We start from the raw sequence: 18,941 nt of genomic DNA on the forward strand, positions 1-18,941 counted from the left end.
AGTCATGTCCAGCGCTGATTCCTGATGCTGGAGGCTATCGCCTCGATCATCATCCCCCACGCGCCCTTCGGGCGCGTGAGATGACATCACATGTAGCGACCACAACCACATTCCAAGAAGACTCCAAATATAATCAAATGACTCTCCCAACGTCTTGGGAGAAGAAGTGCCAGGGTATAGGGCCCCACCCTGACACCCTCCTTCCGCCCTCACACAGGGGGAGAAGAAAACTCGACGACGCGCAGCTCAGTTCGGTGCCAGCAGTCGGAGCGAGAACATTGTAACTTTAACTATTAACTTTATTCCTATGTACTTAGTTAAATTGTTATAGCTATTTACTTGTGTTTCTATACTGAATGTCTGTGCTTTAAAAATATTATGTTATAGCTATTTACTTGTTTTCTATACTGAACCTCTGTGTTATTACTTTGCTTTAAAAAGTATTACGGGATTGTTTGATAGCTAAATAAAAATGGTTATTTCTCTTGAATCGTTTCCTTTTTCTAATAGTCAGCAGTTGCATTAAATTATAAGTAGGCTAAATGTAGGTATGTTACCTGCTCAGTAGGACAAATATAGTTATAGCAGAGCCAATGATCAATAGGTCAGTGGTTCTGCGCTTTTTAAAAACTAATGGCCCTTCTTCTTTTCGACATATATTAAATATTGAATTATCAATATAGCTCATATAAATTTTTATGAACTATATTGATAATTCAATATTTAATAAATACAAAGCACACAAGCATGTTTATATATACAATACATGTCATATTAATGTAAGAATTGTAACTTAGTGCCCACGTGCCCAATCAGATTTTCCGGCACTATTATTTACACCATTTTCTTCCATAATTTATAGAATTCACACTTAACTTTATGAAAGTATAATAATAAATCAATTTCAATAATATTATAAAGCTTCAAAATATGTTTGCTATACGTATCACTGCAATACAACTAATATAGGGACCGAGCGTCTAGACTGTCACGACAACTGAAAAGTGAAAGGTGCGCGAGAAATGATGCGCATCAAAAACGTTACTACCCCATTTGATGAGTAGGTTTTACTCTCCATATTTTTCTTATACCGGGCGCCTTAAATGAAATTCGATGCTTAAGGAGTAAACTCCAAAAACTTTTTGCAATAATTCAAAAAAAGCACCAAAAGATTTAGGGACGGGTAAAATAGAACGAAACAAGACAACAAATACCTCGTTAAATGTTGAAATTATCCCAAGCGGGTAAGCACTAAAATCCTAAATCGGGTCGGCATAATTCAAAACGCAGTCTCAGCCGAATTTCTCAGCAGCTTATAACTACGTCTGCAATATTTAAGGGTCACAATTCTGTAGAGGTACCTCAGCTATTTGTGGTTATTATTTTAATGTGGCTTCTACATCACAATGTTCAAATTCTCGCGCTTGTTACATTTAATGGTACATTAGATGTAATTGTTTCTGGTATTAATTTGGAATATTTTCATAAACAAATTGTATCTTGGAACAAACACTTAATGTGAATGAGAGTGGATCTACTAATGGTTTGTATTTATTTTATTAAAATACCAATCTCTAAAGGTCTCAGGCGTAATATAAAAGGAGCTTGTTAATTTACGCTCTGGGTCGTTTATTGTAATATCTGCTAAGGATTCTAATAGTTTGGAAGAAGTTTCTTCTTAAACTGTTCTGACAGGTATTGGTAGATTCTAAGATGTATAGCGGCCGTTTTCAATAACTTACCTATCCTTAGTTTAACTTACGGATACATTGCTGTCACCGTTTAATGACACGATCTTATCTATCCATAGTTATGTCCAATATAGTTATAATATATAATATAATAGTCAATAGGTTATTGAAATTTAAGTAAGCGTAAAAGTATTTCGGTCAACGGATCAGCCTAGCTGTCCAACGCGGTAATGCTGCCTGTATTCTTGGTACGCTTCCTCGTAATGATAATTTTAATTTTATGTAGTCATAGTATTATAAATATAGTTGTAAGATTTGTTTTGATTGAATAGTAAATATATAGATCCATACTTTGATTAATCTTTGGCCGACTGTAATAATAATATTGACACAATCTTACACAAATTATCTCGTCCCAAACTAGGTATAGCCTGTACTATGGGTACAAGACAACGATAATATATTTAATACAATAAACTTACTTTAACATACATAAACACATATAAACATCCATGACTCGAAAACAAGCATTCATATTCATCAAATTATAAATGATTGCACCTACCGGGATTCCAACCCGAGACCTCTAGCTTAGTAGTTAGGGTCACTAACCATTCGGCTATATGGGTCGTCAGAAATAATAGTTAATTAATAAGAATAATTTTACCTTCCGGAACAGCAAGTGATGTCAACAAGAAGTGGACGCAGGCAGCCCCTGTACCATGTCCCATCAGCGTAACGTTTGTAGAATCCCCACCAAAGACTGCCACGTTCTCTTTGATCCAGTGCAGAGCTGCTATTTGATCCATCAAACCGTAGTTCGCTGGTGACCTTGGAAAATCGTTGGATCGAGGATTGAGGAAACCTGCAAAATCATCTCCTTTCACTATTTCTATAGATTTATTAAATTCAAATTAAAATATTTTTATTCAAAATAGGATTCAAAATTGAACGTCAAAAACTACCATTCATTCAAAATAGACTGCCTCAGACCAAAGAAGAACAGGCGCAAGAAACTCAGCGGTCTTTTTTTATAAAAATATGGATTACAATGTAATACAATAAACTTTTATAATCAAACAGCCTGAGGGTGTTCGCTTCATTCCCAGTCTGTGGTATCATTAAGAAAATCGTTTATGCTATAGCAACCTTTCCCACACATACGTTTTTGACAATTTTTTTTAAATTTCGTAACACACTTATTTTGTACATTTTTTGGGATCGTATTGTAGAAGCATATACATCGTCCAATAAAAGACTTACTAACTCAAATTAACCGAGTAGTAGGCATAACAAGTTTATGTATGTTCCTCGTGATAACATTATGATTGTCAGTTTCTAGCAAATCTCTCAATGTGCTCATGAACATACAGAACATTAACAAAAATATATTGAGAAGCAACAGTGAAAATGTTTATTTCTTTATGTGTTGGTTTGAAATAATTTAATTAAAAATACCAAATATTATTAAAAAGTTTCATTTATTTAATAACAGTTCATTTAAATACCAATTGATTACAAATAGCACAAGTGCATCATGTCAGCTTGATGTTTACAAGCGCTACCAACGTCATGAACTGTCATAAGACATTTGACATTTTTAAGTTCACGATATATGATTGATTAGATAAGACATCCCAATTAATTATAACATTTAACTACTTACTGTGTTAGTATTGTTTTATATAATAATAACAATAATTTTAGAATAATACTATAATAGCAAATTGTATTCAATTCTTTGGTAAACTTGATTCGTGTAAGTTAGTTGACACTACTGTAGTGCCAACTATAAGTTGGTAGCATCATCACTGTGATGGTCTGAGAAAACATTGTTCTAGTCATTAGTCTTAAGTTAGGTGAAGTGATAGCAAATAGCCAGGTTTTCCCAGTTTCCTGGATTTTCCCCTACAAACCGTATTAGTTTTAAGCATAATAAAGTTTTATCCCTCAACACGTCCCGTAGAAGTAATTTTGTATACTTATTATATATTTTACTATCAAATATAGAAATTTGGAAGTTTTTTTCGAGAGAGAACATTAATTATTGTGAATTGTAAGGTAACGCTGCACAAATTGTATTGAGTCATTGATTATAATAAGTATTATTAGTGGAAATAGTAAAATAAAGATTTTCAATTTTAAGTGCGTTTAAATTACCAAGCCCTTCTACAATCATTGATTTCAGACAAACTAGTAGTAATAGAGTAGACATAGCAAATAGTATCTCGATTGTCGTCCAAACGGCTGCGATACGACATCGTTACAAATCCAAGCACGCCCGCTCACTGCTTTATATGAATAGCCATTAAGTCCTGTAGCTTCTCGAGATTTTAATTTCCGTCATCTTAATACAGAGATAAATCATGTTAGCAAGATAAAAATGGTTTGGCGCTTATAGTTTCACTTTCTCGCTGATGTAATACTTCTTTTATTACTTTTCCCTTTCGTATCTTGTAAGTTTTTTGGCTCTCAAATCTTACCACAGCGGTGGGCGATTATGAATGAATACTATAATCGAATAATTTTGTATTACTAGTAAATTGTATTGATATTCGATTATCAAATTAGTAACACGGTTTTTTGATAATCGAATGACGTTACTAATTAGTATTACTAATACTGTTGTAATATTAGAGAGACTCGAAGTCGAGAGTCGATGTCGGCTGCTTAGCTAAAAGATTAAAATGATTAGTATAATAAATATGGTTATATACTTAAATGGTGTTTTAATAATAAAGAAAATTTGCACATAATAAATTATTTATTGAAGTAAAACTTCTTTAAGCGTGACTTGGGGGTAACTCAGAATATTTTTCTGGCGGAAGTAACGTTAGTACTTCCGGCAGAAAAAGTCAATTGAAGCAATTTTTAACCATTATAATTTAATTGTTTAAAAAATTGTTTCAAATGGCTCAGTAATATTTTCTCAAAATCTCCAAGTGTATTTGTTCATTTATGACTACTTTGTAATACTTAAATAATAAATAAAAGTTCTTAGTTTGACGTTTGCGACATTCGTTAATGTTTCTTCGTCCATCGGACAGGCAAAAGGTCCGAGCCCATAGAGCCATATTCGTTAATATTCAATAACAACGTTGTATTGATATGTGTTATTAATAATTTAATTATTTTTGTCCAATTATTTATTAATAACACGGCTTTAATTAATGTAAGTATATATTTAATGGTATAAATTAAATCTTCTTGTCTTTCAACTTTTTAAGAATATTTGTTATATACTGGATGTCCTAGAATAGGTGGGACAACAAGGGCAAACGAATATAGCATATTTTGTGTATGAGCTTTCAGATAAGCAAAAAAAGTACAAGTAAAGTTTGTGTACCAAAATCCAATACTCATCGTGAAAACAATATTCTTAAAGTATTTTTGAACTTTGTTCTGCGTCGACTCGCGATCACAATTATTTACTTTATTAGTACCTACTAATTTTAATAATCGAGTTATCGCAAGACAAATTTATAATCGAATGATTTCAATAGTATATCTTATAATCGCCCACCGCTACTTATCACTTACAAGGCATGTCATTCATTGTTAAAAAGTTTATTTTATAATTCAATGATACCCTCACTCACGTCAATTACATCGATAACAGCAGATTCTTCCACACATTCTATCCCACATTGTTCCCATGACAAAGTTATGCGAAAATTTGCATAAGTTTCATCATTTACGTCGTCGTCAAAGACATGCCAGGGGTGGATCAAATTGTTTTAATACCGCAATGAATGTTACATAAGCTTCTTATTTTGTAAATTATAACAGTGATATATGTATAGGGGAACTATTCAGCCGCTTTGGCGTTATCAATAGATATTTCTTTGTTTGCATTGTTTCTTATTAAATTATACTAATAAGAATTATTACTAGAAGCAATATTTTGTCTTTAAATAAATTAATTACTAGGAAATTTATTCGTTAAAATTGAATGTATTTCAAACAAAAATAAAGAAAATTGTCGAATCCTCTCGTGGAGCGAGTAATAAATGTATATAAACTCTACTTGATTAAAGGAGAGTTTATATAAAAATACTTTTCCAACGACCCATTATTTACTAAGTTAGTTATTCACTCACAGAGGTAGCCACAAAGTTCATATCTAAAGGATGATTTTGTGAATTTCACTAATGGAGTAAAGTATTTTAGGAATTAAATTAATGTAGAGCTTGGTGGCATGAACACCGGAAAAATCAGAGAGGCGTTGTCGGCCTATAAGATGCGATCTATAGCTATATATCTAAGCTTAGCATAAATCTTTGATTTCGTTTTAATAGTAATTTAACAGCTGAATTTATACTAAGCTTAATCTAAGACAGCCCAATGCAAAGTCAAGGTCAAGTTTTATCACACTCACCTAAGTTAAAAAAGCTTAAAGTCTATGTAGACTCTATAGATTGAGATCTCTATAGAGTGACTCTATATCTGAGGATATAGAGTCACCTTGAGACATAAGATGTTAAGTCTCATTTGCCCAGTAATTTCACTAGCTACGGCGCCCTTCAGACCGAAACACAATAATGCTTACACATTACTGCCACACGGCAGAAATAGGCGCCGTTAATAATCATAATATAGCCGGCATCCTGTGCAACGGGGCCTCCCGCTGGTAAGGTTACTATAATATCAATTTCGTTCGTAATGAAACATAGATTGGAAACGACCACAATCAGGATATTAAAATAATACATTTTATTTTAATTAAATCATATTAAAGGTAGCCGAGTTCTTTGCGCCTATTCTTTTCAATTTAATTCAAATTTCAAAATTTATTTACTAATTGTTTATTTTTGTAATATATAATTAATCAGTTTTAAATATCAAAAAGAGTTGTTATAGCTTATAAAGTTCATGTACATGTATTCCACATCTTTATCCATGATATAGATGTGGAATATATTGAACATACATACTTTATTTTTGACTACAGTTAGCAGCCCTAGTTGGAATGACTACAAGAATGAATATTGGATTGTTATCTATCTTAACTAATAGATCTACTGCGTCCCATTATCGAAGAGCAATAGAAATTGCACATACGAATTCAATTGGAAAATGCAGCTCCAAGAATAATAGAATTTGCAAGTCGATAGCGTTTTGATACGAATATTATGTGTACCTACTCGAACATGATGAGTCGGGGATTCGAGCATCACAATATCTGAGGTATTATATTGCGGATACGTTTGCAAAAACGATTATTTCTTATTCACTTTTAATTCAATGATATGAAAATTTGTGTTGAACAATTAAGAAAAAAAATAGCAGATGTTATTAATACTTATAGACCAGTGTTGAAGCCTTTGAAAATGATAAAAAGTTAAAAAACAAAATTAGTAGGATGAAACATATTGGAAAAGGAAGAGAATATAACAAAAATGAAAGTAAAAATAAATAACGGGTGATCTGAGGTCGGGAAGTGGAAATGGAGGGATGTTTAAAGGTAAGGTAAGACAAAACTGCAAGTCCTATGGAAAAAAGTCTTTTTTGAAGTTGTTTTGATAATAAGGATTCTTTTTCAATATTTGAGTCAAAATAAGGTAAAAAAATAAATATTTCAATTCAAATAAATTACAGTGTATTCTCGCCATAAAATGTGTTTGGTAAACACTGAAAATTTCATGAAAAACTTTTTATTTGTCAAAGATAAAAATAAAAACAAAAATCTTGGTTTTTAATTGTATACATAAATTTTGAAGGACTCCTAGAATAAAAGTGAAGTGAATAAGAATCTCCTAGGATGAAAGTGTAACTTACAGATTTTTATATAACACTGCTGTGTATCTCTTGTGAAGTAAAAAACTATTTTGCAACTTAAACGTAATTAATTGCAGGTATTGAGGTCATCAAGAGCACAATCATGTCCTTGAATGTAAAAGTAGAAGCTCGTGAGAAGAACAACGACGAAACTCTTCGGCGATTTAAATCAATTAGAGTATTTTACAATTGGTGTAATTTGCATAATAAATTTGTTTATAAGGAGCTGCATCCAATATGTGAGTCGTATTAGTAAACAAGTTGGATACCAGTGGCGGGCTCCTTTGCACAGGATGCCGACTAGATTATGGATACTGCCGTGTAGAATTAATGTGTAAACATTATCGAGTTTCGGTTGAAGGACGCCGTAGCAGTGAAATAACTGGGCAAATTTTATTTTATTTATTTTACATTTTTTATAAAATAAATAAAATAAACAAAACCTACAGCTAGGTTAAAAAATATAAGTTACATGCGTAATTACAGAAGGACAGTTAAAAGTTTTCACAGATAGGAATCGATTTATGATGTATGAGTTAAGTGGACAATAAATACGAAAATTATATACAATGATAATAAAAAAAACAACTACACCTGAAACACCTGCCTAATTGGAGTGGTGAACAAATCCAGGTCTAATAGCATAGACAAGTCGTTGAAAGACCGACCAGCCCGCAGTAGATAACTATTTTGTTTATAATTAGTTCTAGCTCCGGGAACATGCAGGCAGCATGGGTCTCCGGAGTGAGGCAAACGGAACCTGAAGACCAATGCGCGCGAGCAGTTCAGGACAGTCGACCGAACCCCTCGCTATATTCATTTAGTAAATGAGATCGGCTATACGTCTCCTCTCTTCCAATGGCAGAATATGGAATTTTTAAAAGCGCTTATTGTAGTTCGGAAGATATGCTTTTATTTTAAATTGAAGATGACGCAGAAACCGTTTTTGTAACGCTTCAATACGTCTAATGTATGTATTGTAGCCGGGGTTCCACACTTGTGAGGCGTATTCTAAGTGACTTCTAACATACGCACAGTATAATATTTTTATGGGTTTAATGGCAATAAATTCTGAAGACATACGTAATATAAAACCTTAGGATTTCGATGCCTTACTTATGATCGAGTTAATGTGATCGTCAAATATTAATTTATTATCAATAGTAGATTTTGTAGTATATGAAGTTATATAACGTTTATTGACATGTAAATCTAATTTATTTTCTAAGCAATAATGTTCAAATGTATTGAGATCATCCTGAAGGTGTTGTGCACATTCAAGTGATCTGATAGGAGATATTATCTTCATATCGTCAGCATATAATAATATTTTTGAATTAAAAAAAACATCTGTACAGTTTACCACGTATACCTACAGACTGCAACTTACGCAAAAATAGTAAGTGGTCAATTCTTTCGAAACATTTACTGTTATATGTATAAATGACTTTTCAAGTTTCTGACCTATGGACAGCCAGATAATCGCTACAAATAATAAGGTTTGAAACAGTGGATCGTCCTTTCAAGAAACCATGCTGCTCTGAGATAAAAGTGTGTTTTAAGTAATCATATAATTGCTTATAAACAACTCTGTCTAAAATGAGACTTAACATCTCTAAATGAGACTTAGCATCTTATATCGGTGACGAGCACAAGAGTAGTGCCGCTCAGTATTTTTTAGGTTTTTAAGAATCCTGAGCGGCACTGTGTTGTAATGGGCAGGGCGTGTAGTGTAAAGAAGGCTTTTGTAGGTATTAGAGGGTTAGCACAGAGGTAACACCTGTTGGTTTAGGAGCGTTGGAATTGTTAATTCCAGAAGCACCGGTTCGATTCCTGCATCGTCTATATATCATCATCATCATTTCAGCCGGAATACGTCCACTGCTGGACAAAGATCTCCACGACGATCAGTCCTGTGCTACCCTCATCCAACGAATTCCAGCGATTTTGACCAGATCGTCGGTACATCTTCTAGGGTGCCTACCAACACTATGTCTTTTGTAACGTGGTCACCATTCGAGAAATTTACTGCCCCAAAGGCCTTCTGTCCATCGGACTATGTGCCCTGCCCAGTGCCACTACTGTTTCACTATCAATGGTCAATGAATAGTGGCGCAAAATAAATTTGTAAATAGTATTAACTAGTCGTTTTTAAGACCTTATGCAAGCTATCAAAGTGTTAATGATATAAGTGTTAATATATATAAAGTGCTAATGATGAAAAAAATTAGGAACACGATTTGAAAATTTTATTTATTAAAATACACAATAATTCTACTAACAAAAGATGATAACAAAATAGAACGAATAATTAACTTGTACGTTACGATAATATTATGATACCTAAAATCATTTAGTTGAAATGAAATTGTCAGTAAACACGGCATCTAATTCCGTAAATGGCAGCCCATTCAAATTGAATACGTCTTAAGTATCTTTTCAATTGTTTTAGGGTGTTCAATAGTGCTCAGTATGATATAACTTCAACTTAATATAAGCATTCAGTTATTATTGGAATATTTAATGATAAAAATATATAAATATTTAATTTAATGTAGTCATAATTATTTTAATGTAACATGTAAATCAAAAGCATATTATTATCAACTATATTTATCACACCCATTGAAGAAAAATATACTTTAATTTGATTCTGATAACAGGACATTCAGAAAATACATTTATTGACGTGAAATTCTTCAAAGGAAGCTAAATATGCATTATTTATTACTAATATTTATGTTGCATTATTTTCAAAATGGACGTTTTATATTTAACCATTTTAATTTATTATAACGAGAATCTGTTATAATACCTATTTAATTACATTTATTATTCCAAAACAAATTTTATAACTATGTTTATTTACAATACTATGACTACATAAAATTAAAATTATCATTGCGTGGAAGCGTACGAAGAATACCGGCAGTATTTCCGCGTTGGATAGCAAGGCTGATCCGTTGACTGAAATAGCTGCCAGTGCTTGGGTTTCCAGTAGCCTTATTGAGGCGCGGAAATAGTTTTGTGAATATTCTGCGCGCCTATGGGCCCCACGGGCTAAATGTCTCGACACCAAACGACACAACGATGATGAAGACTCACTGAGACTTTATTGGCGGCGCTTGCTGTCTTCGGCAGTCAAATCTGCAGTCCCAGCACCAACTGACGTAACTTGGACATGAGAAGGAGCCAGATTGTCGACACGAGTCACGTCCCACACCAGCGCCCTTTCCCGTTTCCAAGCCACTAGCATCATTCCATCAGGACGCTTGCCATCGCGGCGGGTAATTTGGCTCTACAACGGCTGGTATATTAAGAGCGGCAAATGCCCTGCATATGACTTCATTAATGCTGGCGTGACGACTGATACGGCCTGCCGATTTTAAGCGGGCTAACCCGTGACGCTCAAGAGCATCTACCTGAACGCCACATCCACATTGATTCATTCAGTTTTATACCTAGCCGGAGTGATACGCATATTGACAATGTCATATTGTCAACATTTGTTTCATTATATATGCGATTTATATTGTTTTAGAACTTTTCTTCTACGACAGCTAGCAGAATCTAACCCTATACTTTTACCTTCACTAGGTGTAATTAAAGTTAATATAATGAAGTATATATATATTATATGTTATAGCACAGAGTAGGGATGGAAACTCACGTATTAAGTTATAGTTAAAAATATGGAGAAACTTTAGGGATTTCGTTATTTCGTCATAGTTGGTGTTGTCAGCAAATTCAATTTAATCCCATTTTAAATTCATATATTTTTGTTTGAAAATAGGACGTTAAATCGCACACAGAACACGCGCAAAAAATCCGTCGTGTTTTTAATAAAATAAAGAAAGTCGTTTATGTTATAATTATATACCTTGACCACATAAACGTTTTTACAATACGATGATTACATAAAATTAAAACTATCATTACGAGGAAGCGTACCAAGAATACTGGCAGCATTTCCGCGTTGGATAACTAGGCTGATCTGTTGACCGAAATAGCTGCGAACGCTTGCGTTTCTGGTAACTTTATTGAGGCGCGAAGATAGTACATTCTTAAACCAAACATTTCTACAAGTCCTATGTTAAGAGATTACCACGATCTTTGTAGCAATTCGAAAGAAATTCTAAACGCGTTCGCTATCTTAGGGGTTCTCTATTTTGGGCAATGCACGCAGAGTAACACAAAGTGTCATACAAATTGCGAGTGTAAGGTGTAGCGTGTCACGCACACTAAACTGATATTCCTGTGCTGTTTTCATAAGTTGTCGAAAAGCACGATACTCTATAAAGATCTAGACGTATAAATTAACTAACGGCCGTTTTCAATAACGTATCTCTGGTTACGGATAAATTGCAGTCACCGTTTAATGACAAGATCTTATCTATCCATAGTTATGTCCAATATAATTATAGTCCAATGCTTTATGTCGATAGGTTAGAGAGATGTAAGTAAGCGTAAAAGGATAGATTTGTCTACCTCTAGTAAGCTAAACTAAGGATAGATAGGTTATTGGAAAGGGCCGTAAGTACGTAATGATGCAACAGGGAGACGATCATACGACAGATAAATACGATATGAAGTGATACGAATATTGCCCACTGTACACAATAGATTATAATTTCAAAGAAAGAAAATAAAAAACATTCAAAGCTCCAATCAATGATTGCGTTTGCAAAAGCAAGTTTAATAGCTGCATTGCGTGATCGGAACCTATAACCCTGGGCTCTGAATGGTTTCTCTTTATTACTGTAATCACAGCTTTTTGCAAACACATTTACAGACAAACCACATACGAATAAACATGGATCATTCCAATCTGGAAAGCGCACCATATTACAAATTAACATATCATTGAATAAAACATGTAGTTAATTTAACAGTAATTAAGATCCAAATGCTGTGAGTTCCCTTCAGTGTAAGTAATTATAAAAAAGTGTGTACTTATGTATGAACGCAAGAAGTTATACTTCTTTGACCTAACGAAGCAAAAATCATTAAATTGATTTATTCCTCGTGCTATTCTACGTTTTTGGAACGAACAATTTTGTAAAAATCTTGCAAAGACGGCTTTGACAATTAATTATTAAGTAATGAATACGGCTGTATGGGCTTTAACCCTTTGCCTGTCCTAATAATAGACGAAGAAACCAAAGAAAAAAAAAACGAATGACGCAAACGTCAGAAAATTTTAGGAACCAACTCCAACCTATTGCTTTTGTGTTACAGTGATGCGCGCGCATCTTAAAATTCCACTCTATAATATTTTCACTAACTGCAATAAATAATAATATGGACACACTCGTACACAAATTATCTTGCCCCAAACTGTATTTTGAAATTATAAAGCCATAGCCTATACTATGGGTACAAGACAACGATATATTTAATACAATATTCTTACTTAAACATACATAAATACAAATAAACATCTATGACTTGGAAACAAACATTCATATTCATGATATAAATGATTTCACCTACAGGGATTCGAACCCGGGACCTCTAGCTCAGTAGGCAGGTTCACTAACCACTACGCTACAGGGGTCGTCAAGAATTCCGCTAAGATTTGTCTATAATCAATTGGTCGTATTTCACCTTTACACGAAGCATCCTCAGGAGATGTTGACTCGCGAAACTCTGAAAGCTTAAAAAAGCTCAAAGCATTTGAATTGTTACGAATTACTGCAAGATAACGCCTATTTCAATAAATTTTCTTAGTAATTAGAATCAAAATTAGAATTAAAATGTTAAATAGTATTGGACATATTATGTCTACTGTGGTATTGGTGTACATTTAAAAAATTTTCGTAAATTTTTTATCTAGATTGAATGATTAGCATGGCTCCCTATTGTAAAAGTTAGTGGTATATTGGTGGTTTTGTTTTCGCACTGGCTATGTGAAAAGAAATGTTAAGAAAAAATTTTCTTCCCATATTCTGTAGATATTTAATTATTCTTTGTAAAAAGATAATCGTTATATAAGCCGTCAACAAGCGCTATTTTTAGCGATTTCTTGGGATAGCGGAATTAACAGTATTATGTACTGCGAAATATAAGTACTTTCATTACTTCACAAATACGACAATGTATCAACAAGCTCATCGTTTTTCAATGTTTGAAAAAACCTTAATGTCATACATTACAAAACCGACACATTTTACGGGTAATGGCATTTTTAATAAAGGGAGCCATGAAAGCACTCAATTTTATGTAAATTATTTAGGGGTTGGGACAAAATCTGTCATTTTGTTTATAAATGGTATAAGCTATATATATATATATATATATATATATATATCCATAGGTATACTAAAGCACCTTGAGGCTATACTCACATAAAAAAAAAGTTGAATGCCTGTTTATTATGTGACGTTACAGGCAGTAATTGAAAATCAGAGCCCATTTTATCAATATCGTAGTAGCCACAAAACCCGCAAACAACCAGGTAGAAGCTTTTATACATATTCAAACTTAGATAATTAATATAAATAATTAACAGATACCACACTACCTAAGAACAATAGCTTTTATATTACGATAAGATTATTAGATTCTCGTGTATCTCGTGCTTGTAGGCTATCTTGACACTCAATGGCATCTTTCAAATTTTATAACACATGCATCTTGTTATTTTTCATTGAAATTAATAAAATACAAAGTACTTACTGATTTTGGGATTTTGGTTAGGTTTTGATTATGGGATCCATGACAAAGTAACGGAACTATTCATTTCTTAGAAGCAAATTAACGATACTCCGCCGAAACTTATAATGCTATGCGGATATTTGAATCTCCTACTGTAACGTCGTTATGGTCAAGTTATTGTCGTAGTCGAATATGGTGATCAATGGTACTGCTTAACGTCTTACAGTAAGGGTGCGGTTAATCTGTGGTAGAATTTCTGTCTGTAATCAATTGTAATGCGCTTACGTTCATTGCTGCATTGCAAAATTTTGTAGGTCTACACATATAAAGACAATTTATTATTCATACACTAACTAATAAATTGTCTACTTCAGATTCATAAAAAATATAAATTAATTACCAAAAAATTAACTGACTTCAAAAACTATTTTCCATACAATAGAAGATATATTATGCACTAAAAAGTATAAAAATAATTGCGTATTCTTAGACAATCCAATTAATTAATCTAATTCTGGTTACGATTATTGTTATTTTTGGAGCCGGTGTCATCCAAGGTAGGCTTTAGGCTTAGATGTAAGGAGGCAAGAGGCGAAAGCGGGGGGAGGACACCGATTCCAAAAATAACTTTTTAAAATAACTTTCTAAAATAACGTTTCAATTAGTAGCAAAGTTTTACAGAACATGTGGCACGTCGACGTCACACATTGTTCGAGACTGGCTCGAGTTCGCCGACTTGAAATTGGTGTTAATCTGTCTCCATCTCACATTTGAAAATTCTTCGCTCATACGTCCTATTAGCTTTTTTCGTTTCATGTCGGTACGATCCGTGGTTTAGGCGTGAAAGAGATACATGGATACATAGATAGATGGGCAAACGGCCAAGAGGCTCTCGTGATGAAACGTGTAATGATGTTGTTATGAAAAATGCAGTTCCGCTCAAGATTCTTGAAAAACCCAAAAATTCTGAGCGTTACTACAATTGCTCGTTACCTTGAGACATAATATTATGTTAAGTCTCATATGCCCAGTAATTTCACTAGCTAAGGCGCCCTTCAGACCGAAACACAAAAATGTTTACACATAACTGCTTTACAGCAGAAATAGACACCGTTATGGCACCCAAAATTTAGCCGGCATCCTGTGCAAAGGAGCCTCCCACTGTTACAACAGTTTTCCGCTATTTCTTCGCCGTGTTCACAGCTGTCCAGATGAACAAACTATCTAAGATTTGACTCCATATGAGTGGAAACGTTGCTATTAAAATAAAATAAAAATATTCTCTTCATCGCGCAAAATTATTTATTGTTCTTAAGTGCAGTGGCTTGAAATTCCTCTTGTTAAAAAGTTTTTAAATATTATTTTATGGTTTAAATACCGAAATGTTCATCAAGCTCAAACATTTTCAGTGCATTGTTCTCGCAGTAATATTGCGAAATTCTTCCAACGTCTGTGACCTAAAAGGAACCTCGATGCAAATTTTTCATCTCAGGAATGTTTCCAAAGCAATGCCTTCAACTACTTCAGGTCAAACAGATTTGCATTCTTAGAATAATTTTTATGTGATATTGTTTTATTTATTTTCTTTTTTTTTATGAATTTAAGGGACGATTTTATATTTTAACGTGATAACCCTCTTTTCTGGGATTAATTACCCAAATAAAACTGAAAATATTTTTTTTGTGAGCGATGCGGGACTCGAACCCGCAACCTCTCGCGTTCCGTGCGAGCGCAAACAATTTGTTTAGATTTGTGACAATACGTCTCTCGAATGGTTGGCTCAGTTGGAAAGAGGGACTCGCACGGAACGCGAGAGGTTGCGGGTTAGACTCCCGCATCATTCATAAAACAATTATTTTCAGTATTATTTGTGTAATTAAGAGACGAGACAATAGTAATTGTGCCCTGCCCATTAAAATGCAGTACTGCTCAGGATACCTGATAACCCCAAATATTCTGAGCAGAAATACAATTGCGCTCGTCATCTTAAGACGTAGAATGTTATCTCTCATTTGCCCAGTAATTTCACTAGTAACGGCGCCCTTCAGACCGAAATACAATAATTCTTGCGCATTACTGCTTCACGGCAGAAATAGGCGCCGTTGTAATAGTACCAATAATGTAGCCGGCATCCAGTGCAAAGGAGCCTCCCACTGGTAAACTGAAATATCGAATAACATTAAATTGTGAACAAATATCCAATTAACAGGTTGCAGGCTAACTTCATAGACAGCTTCAACTTTTCTCGCTTTTTAAACTTACTCTTTGAAAATCACGGCTCAATTATTTGAAAGAACAATAATTGTGTTGAAGTTGTTCTTGTAACGTTTTCTTAGGAATTTTATTTATCTTTGATACTTCAACTGCTGTCTTTAAGTTAACTGGAAAACTTTCTGTGAATATAAGATGAATTAAATTAGATTTTGATGAAAATGCAATCTATAATCAAGTCGGCAGTAGTGGAGCCTAGCGTAAAAAATCAAACTTAGACAATGGTTAAATAGTGTAAAATTTTAAATGCACAGTTTGCATAAAGTAGGTATTGAATTGTTAGATGCGTGGTCTCCGCTGCGCTCCAACTAGATACCGCACTATCTAAGAACAATAGCTTTTTTATTACGGCAACTATTAGTGTGTGCTTGTGTTCGTGGCATCTTGACACTCAATGGCGTCTTCCAATTTTGTAACATACGTTTTATGTTATTTTACATTGAAATTATTAAAATACAATATACTTACTGATAATATGTGATCCCAGTGTCTTTCATATTACTTGTACTATTATTTTTACAAAGTTTTACCACGCAACCCGGTATTTTAGTTTCAATTATTAGCAACTTGATTGCCCTACTGATAGTTGTCGAAGTTGTGCAATGATAGTAAATCTTGGATTATGAGCGAGTATGTGTTATGAAAATAGAAATATTATAATACAACTAATAAAAAAATATAACTTAGAGCCTTATTATTATTATTATTATTAGCATCATTGAGTCATACATCTTGCCGTTTGGTGTCGACCATGACACTTAGCCCGTGGGACCCAGAGGCGCGGTGAATGTACAAAGAACTATCTACGCGCCTCAATAGGGCTGTTGGCTAACCCAAGCACTGGTAGCTATTTCAGTCAACGGATCAGACTAGCTATCCAACGGGAAAATGCTGCCAGTATTCTTGGTACGATAGTTTGATATAGTGATAGTTTATAAATCCTAATATATATATAAATCCAGTGTCCTGATGTTTGTTTTCAGTGCACTCTTAACCAAAGGAACGGATTTTAATGGAGATTACTACATGGACTGCAGTTTAGTCCAACTTTAGAGATAGGACAGTTTTTATTTCGATTTGGAACCCATATTTTTGTAGATTTTCAATATTTGTTTTGTAGGACATATTTTCTATGAGAGAATTTATAGACGTACGGTTTGACAGGTCTGAAGTGAAACCATTTCATTATAACAACTGGGAGCATATTTTACGAAATTATTCTTGATGTTATTGATGTTATGAAATATTGTCAAATTCAGGAAAAAACAGTATTTTATTTATTATGTACAGAACAACAATTTCGGAACGAACTTGTAGCTGTCAGCGTCAATGTCAGTTGTGAAGTTCCCGTTTACACTCCCGCTTCCTCACCCCTCCTTCCAAACCCCGTGGCCTCTACCCCTACCTTACCCCTCACTTTTTCGTCAATGTATAAGGGGCTCATATGCTTGCGCAGCGCTTCGCGACCCGCGATTCAATTAATTTAATGGCGGACGCGCCACCTAACTATCCTTTTCAGGGATAAGTGACCTAAATACCAAACACGAACTAAACGAAGAAGAAAGGATTTATATAAAGGCCAATTTGTTTTGCTGCAGAGCAGTACCAGCATTTACTAGGTCGGTTCCCTCCGTCTCTATGTATCTTTTCTCAACAGCACATTCAATATTACTAAGAGCATAAGTAAGGGAAAATTACTCACTCACCTAGTATACCTAACCTATAGTTAATGGTGACGACGACCAGCCCCGTGAAGGACGCGAGCACGCTGCCGTCGTAGGGGTTGCCCGAGCTCCACTCGTAACTCTCGCCGTGCACAAACACCAGTACGGGGTAACGCGCCACTGCGTCGCGTACACCTGCTACGAAATACAATTTTGATTAATTACAACATCAAATTCAACCTATGCTTACAACTTGCTCATATATTACAACTTTAGATTAAGGATTAGTTTCCACTGCGTTCCAAATAGATACTACATATACTACTAGACATACATTCGCAAAGTGCTGCAAGACGACGTGCCACATGTTCTGTTAAACTTCACTAATAATTGAAACATAAAATGTACAAGTAATATACTACAAGTAATAAGAAAGACAATGGTATTCAGTATTTTGTATTTTTTTAATTTCAATGTAAAATAACACGAAGCGTACGTTTAAATTTGAAAGACGCCATTGAGTGTCAAGATGCCACGCACACAAGCATCTAATAGATCCCATAATAAAATTGCTATTGTTCTTAGGTAGTGCGGTATATAGTTGCAGCGTAGTGGAGACAAAACCTTAATCAAAGATTACAACTGATTAATTTTAATTCAGAAATTTTAATTCAAAATAGGATGTAAAATCTCTTATTTAACGTCAAAAACTACCACCCATTCGAAACAGTATGCCTCACAACTGAGAAGAACGGGAGCAAGAAACTCAGCGGGCTTTTATTTTATAAAAGTATGGATTATAATGTAATATCTTACAATAAATAATTATAATTAAATAGCCTGTGGGTGTTCGCTCCATTCTTTTGTATGCGAAAAGTGT

General features: G+C 34.0%; 1 protein-coding gene across 1 annotated transcript in view; it reads right to left on the reverse strand.

Moving 5' to 3' along the window:
• LOC126979407 (neuroligin-1-like) overlaps positions 1-18,941 on the reverse strand; it is a gene marked incomplete at its 3' end in the record, with an annotated part of 136,327 nt that overhangs the window by 39,701 nt on the left and 77,685 nt on the right. The window contains exons 4-5 of the mRNA XM_050828692.1: positions 18,104-18,259; positions 2,359-2,556 (exon numbers count right to left, since the gene is read on the reverse strand). Coding sequence (XP_050684649.1) covers positions 2,359-2,556; positions 18,104-18,259 — 354 coding nt within the window. The remainder of the gene's footprint in view (positions 1-2,358; positions 2,557-18,103; positions 18,260-18,941) is intronic.

Source organism: Leptidea sinapis, chromosome 3 (genome assembly GCF_905404315.1).
Source record: "Leptidea sinapis chromosome 3, ilLepSina1.1, whole genome shotgun sequence".
NCBI classification, from domain to species: Eukaryota; Metazoa; Arthropoda; class Insecta; order Lepidoptera; family Pieridae; genus Leptidea; species Leptidea sinapis.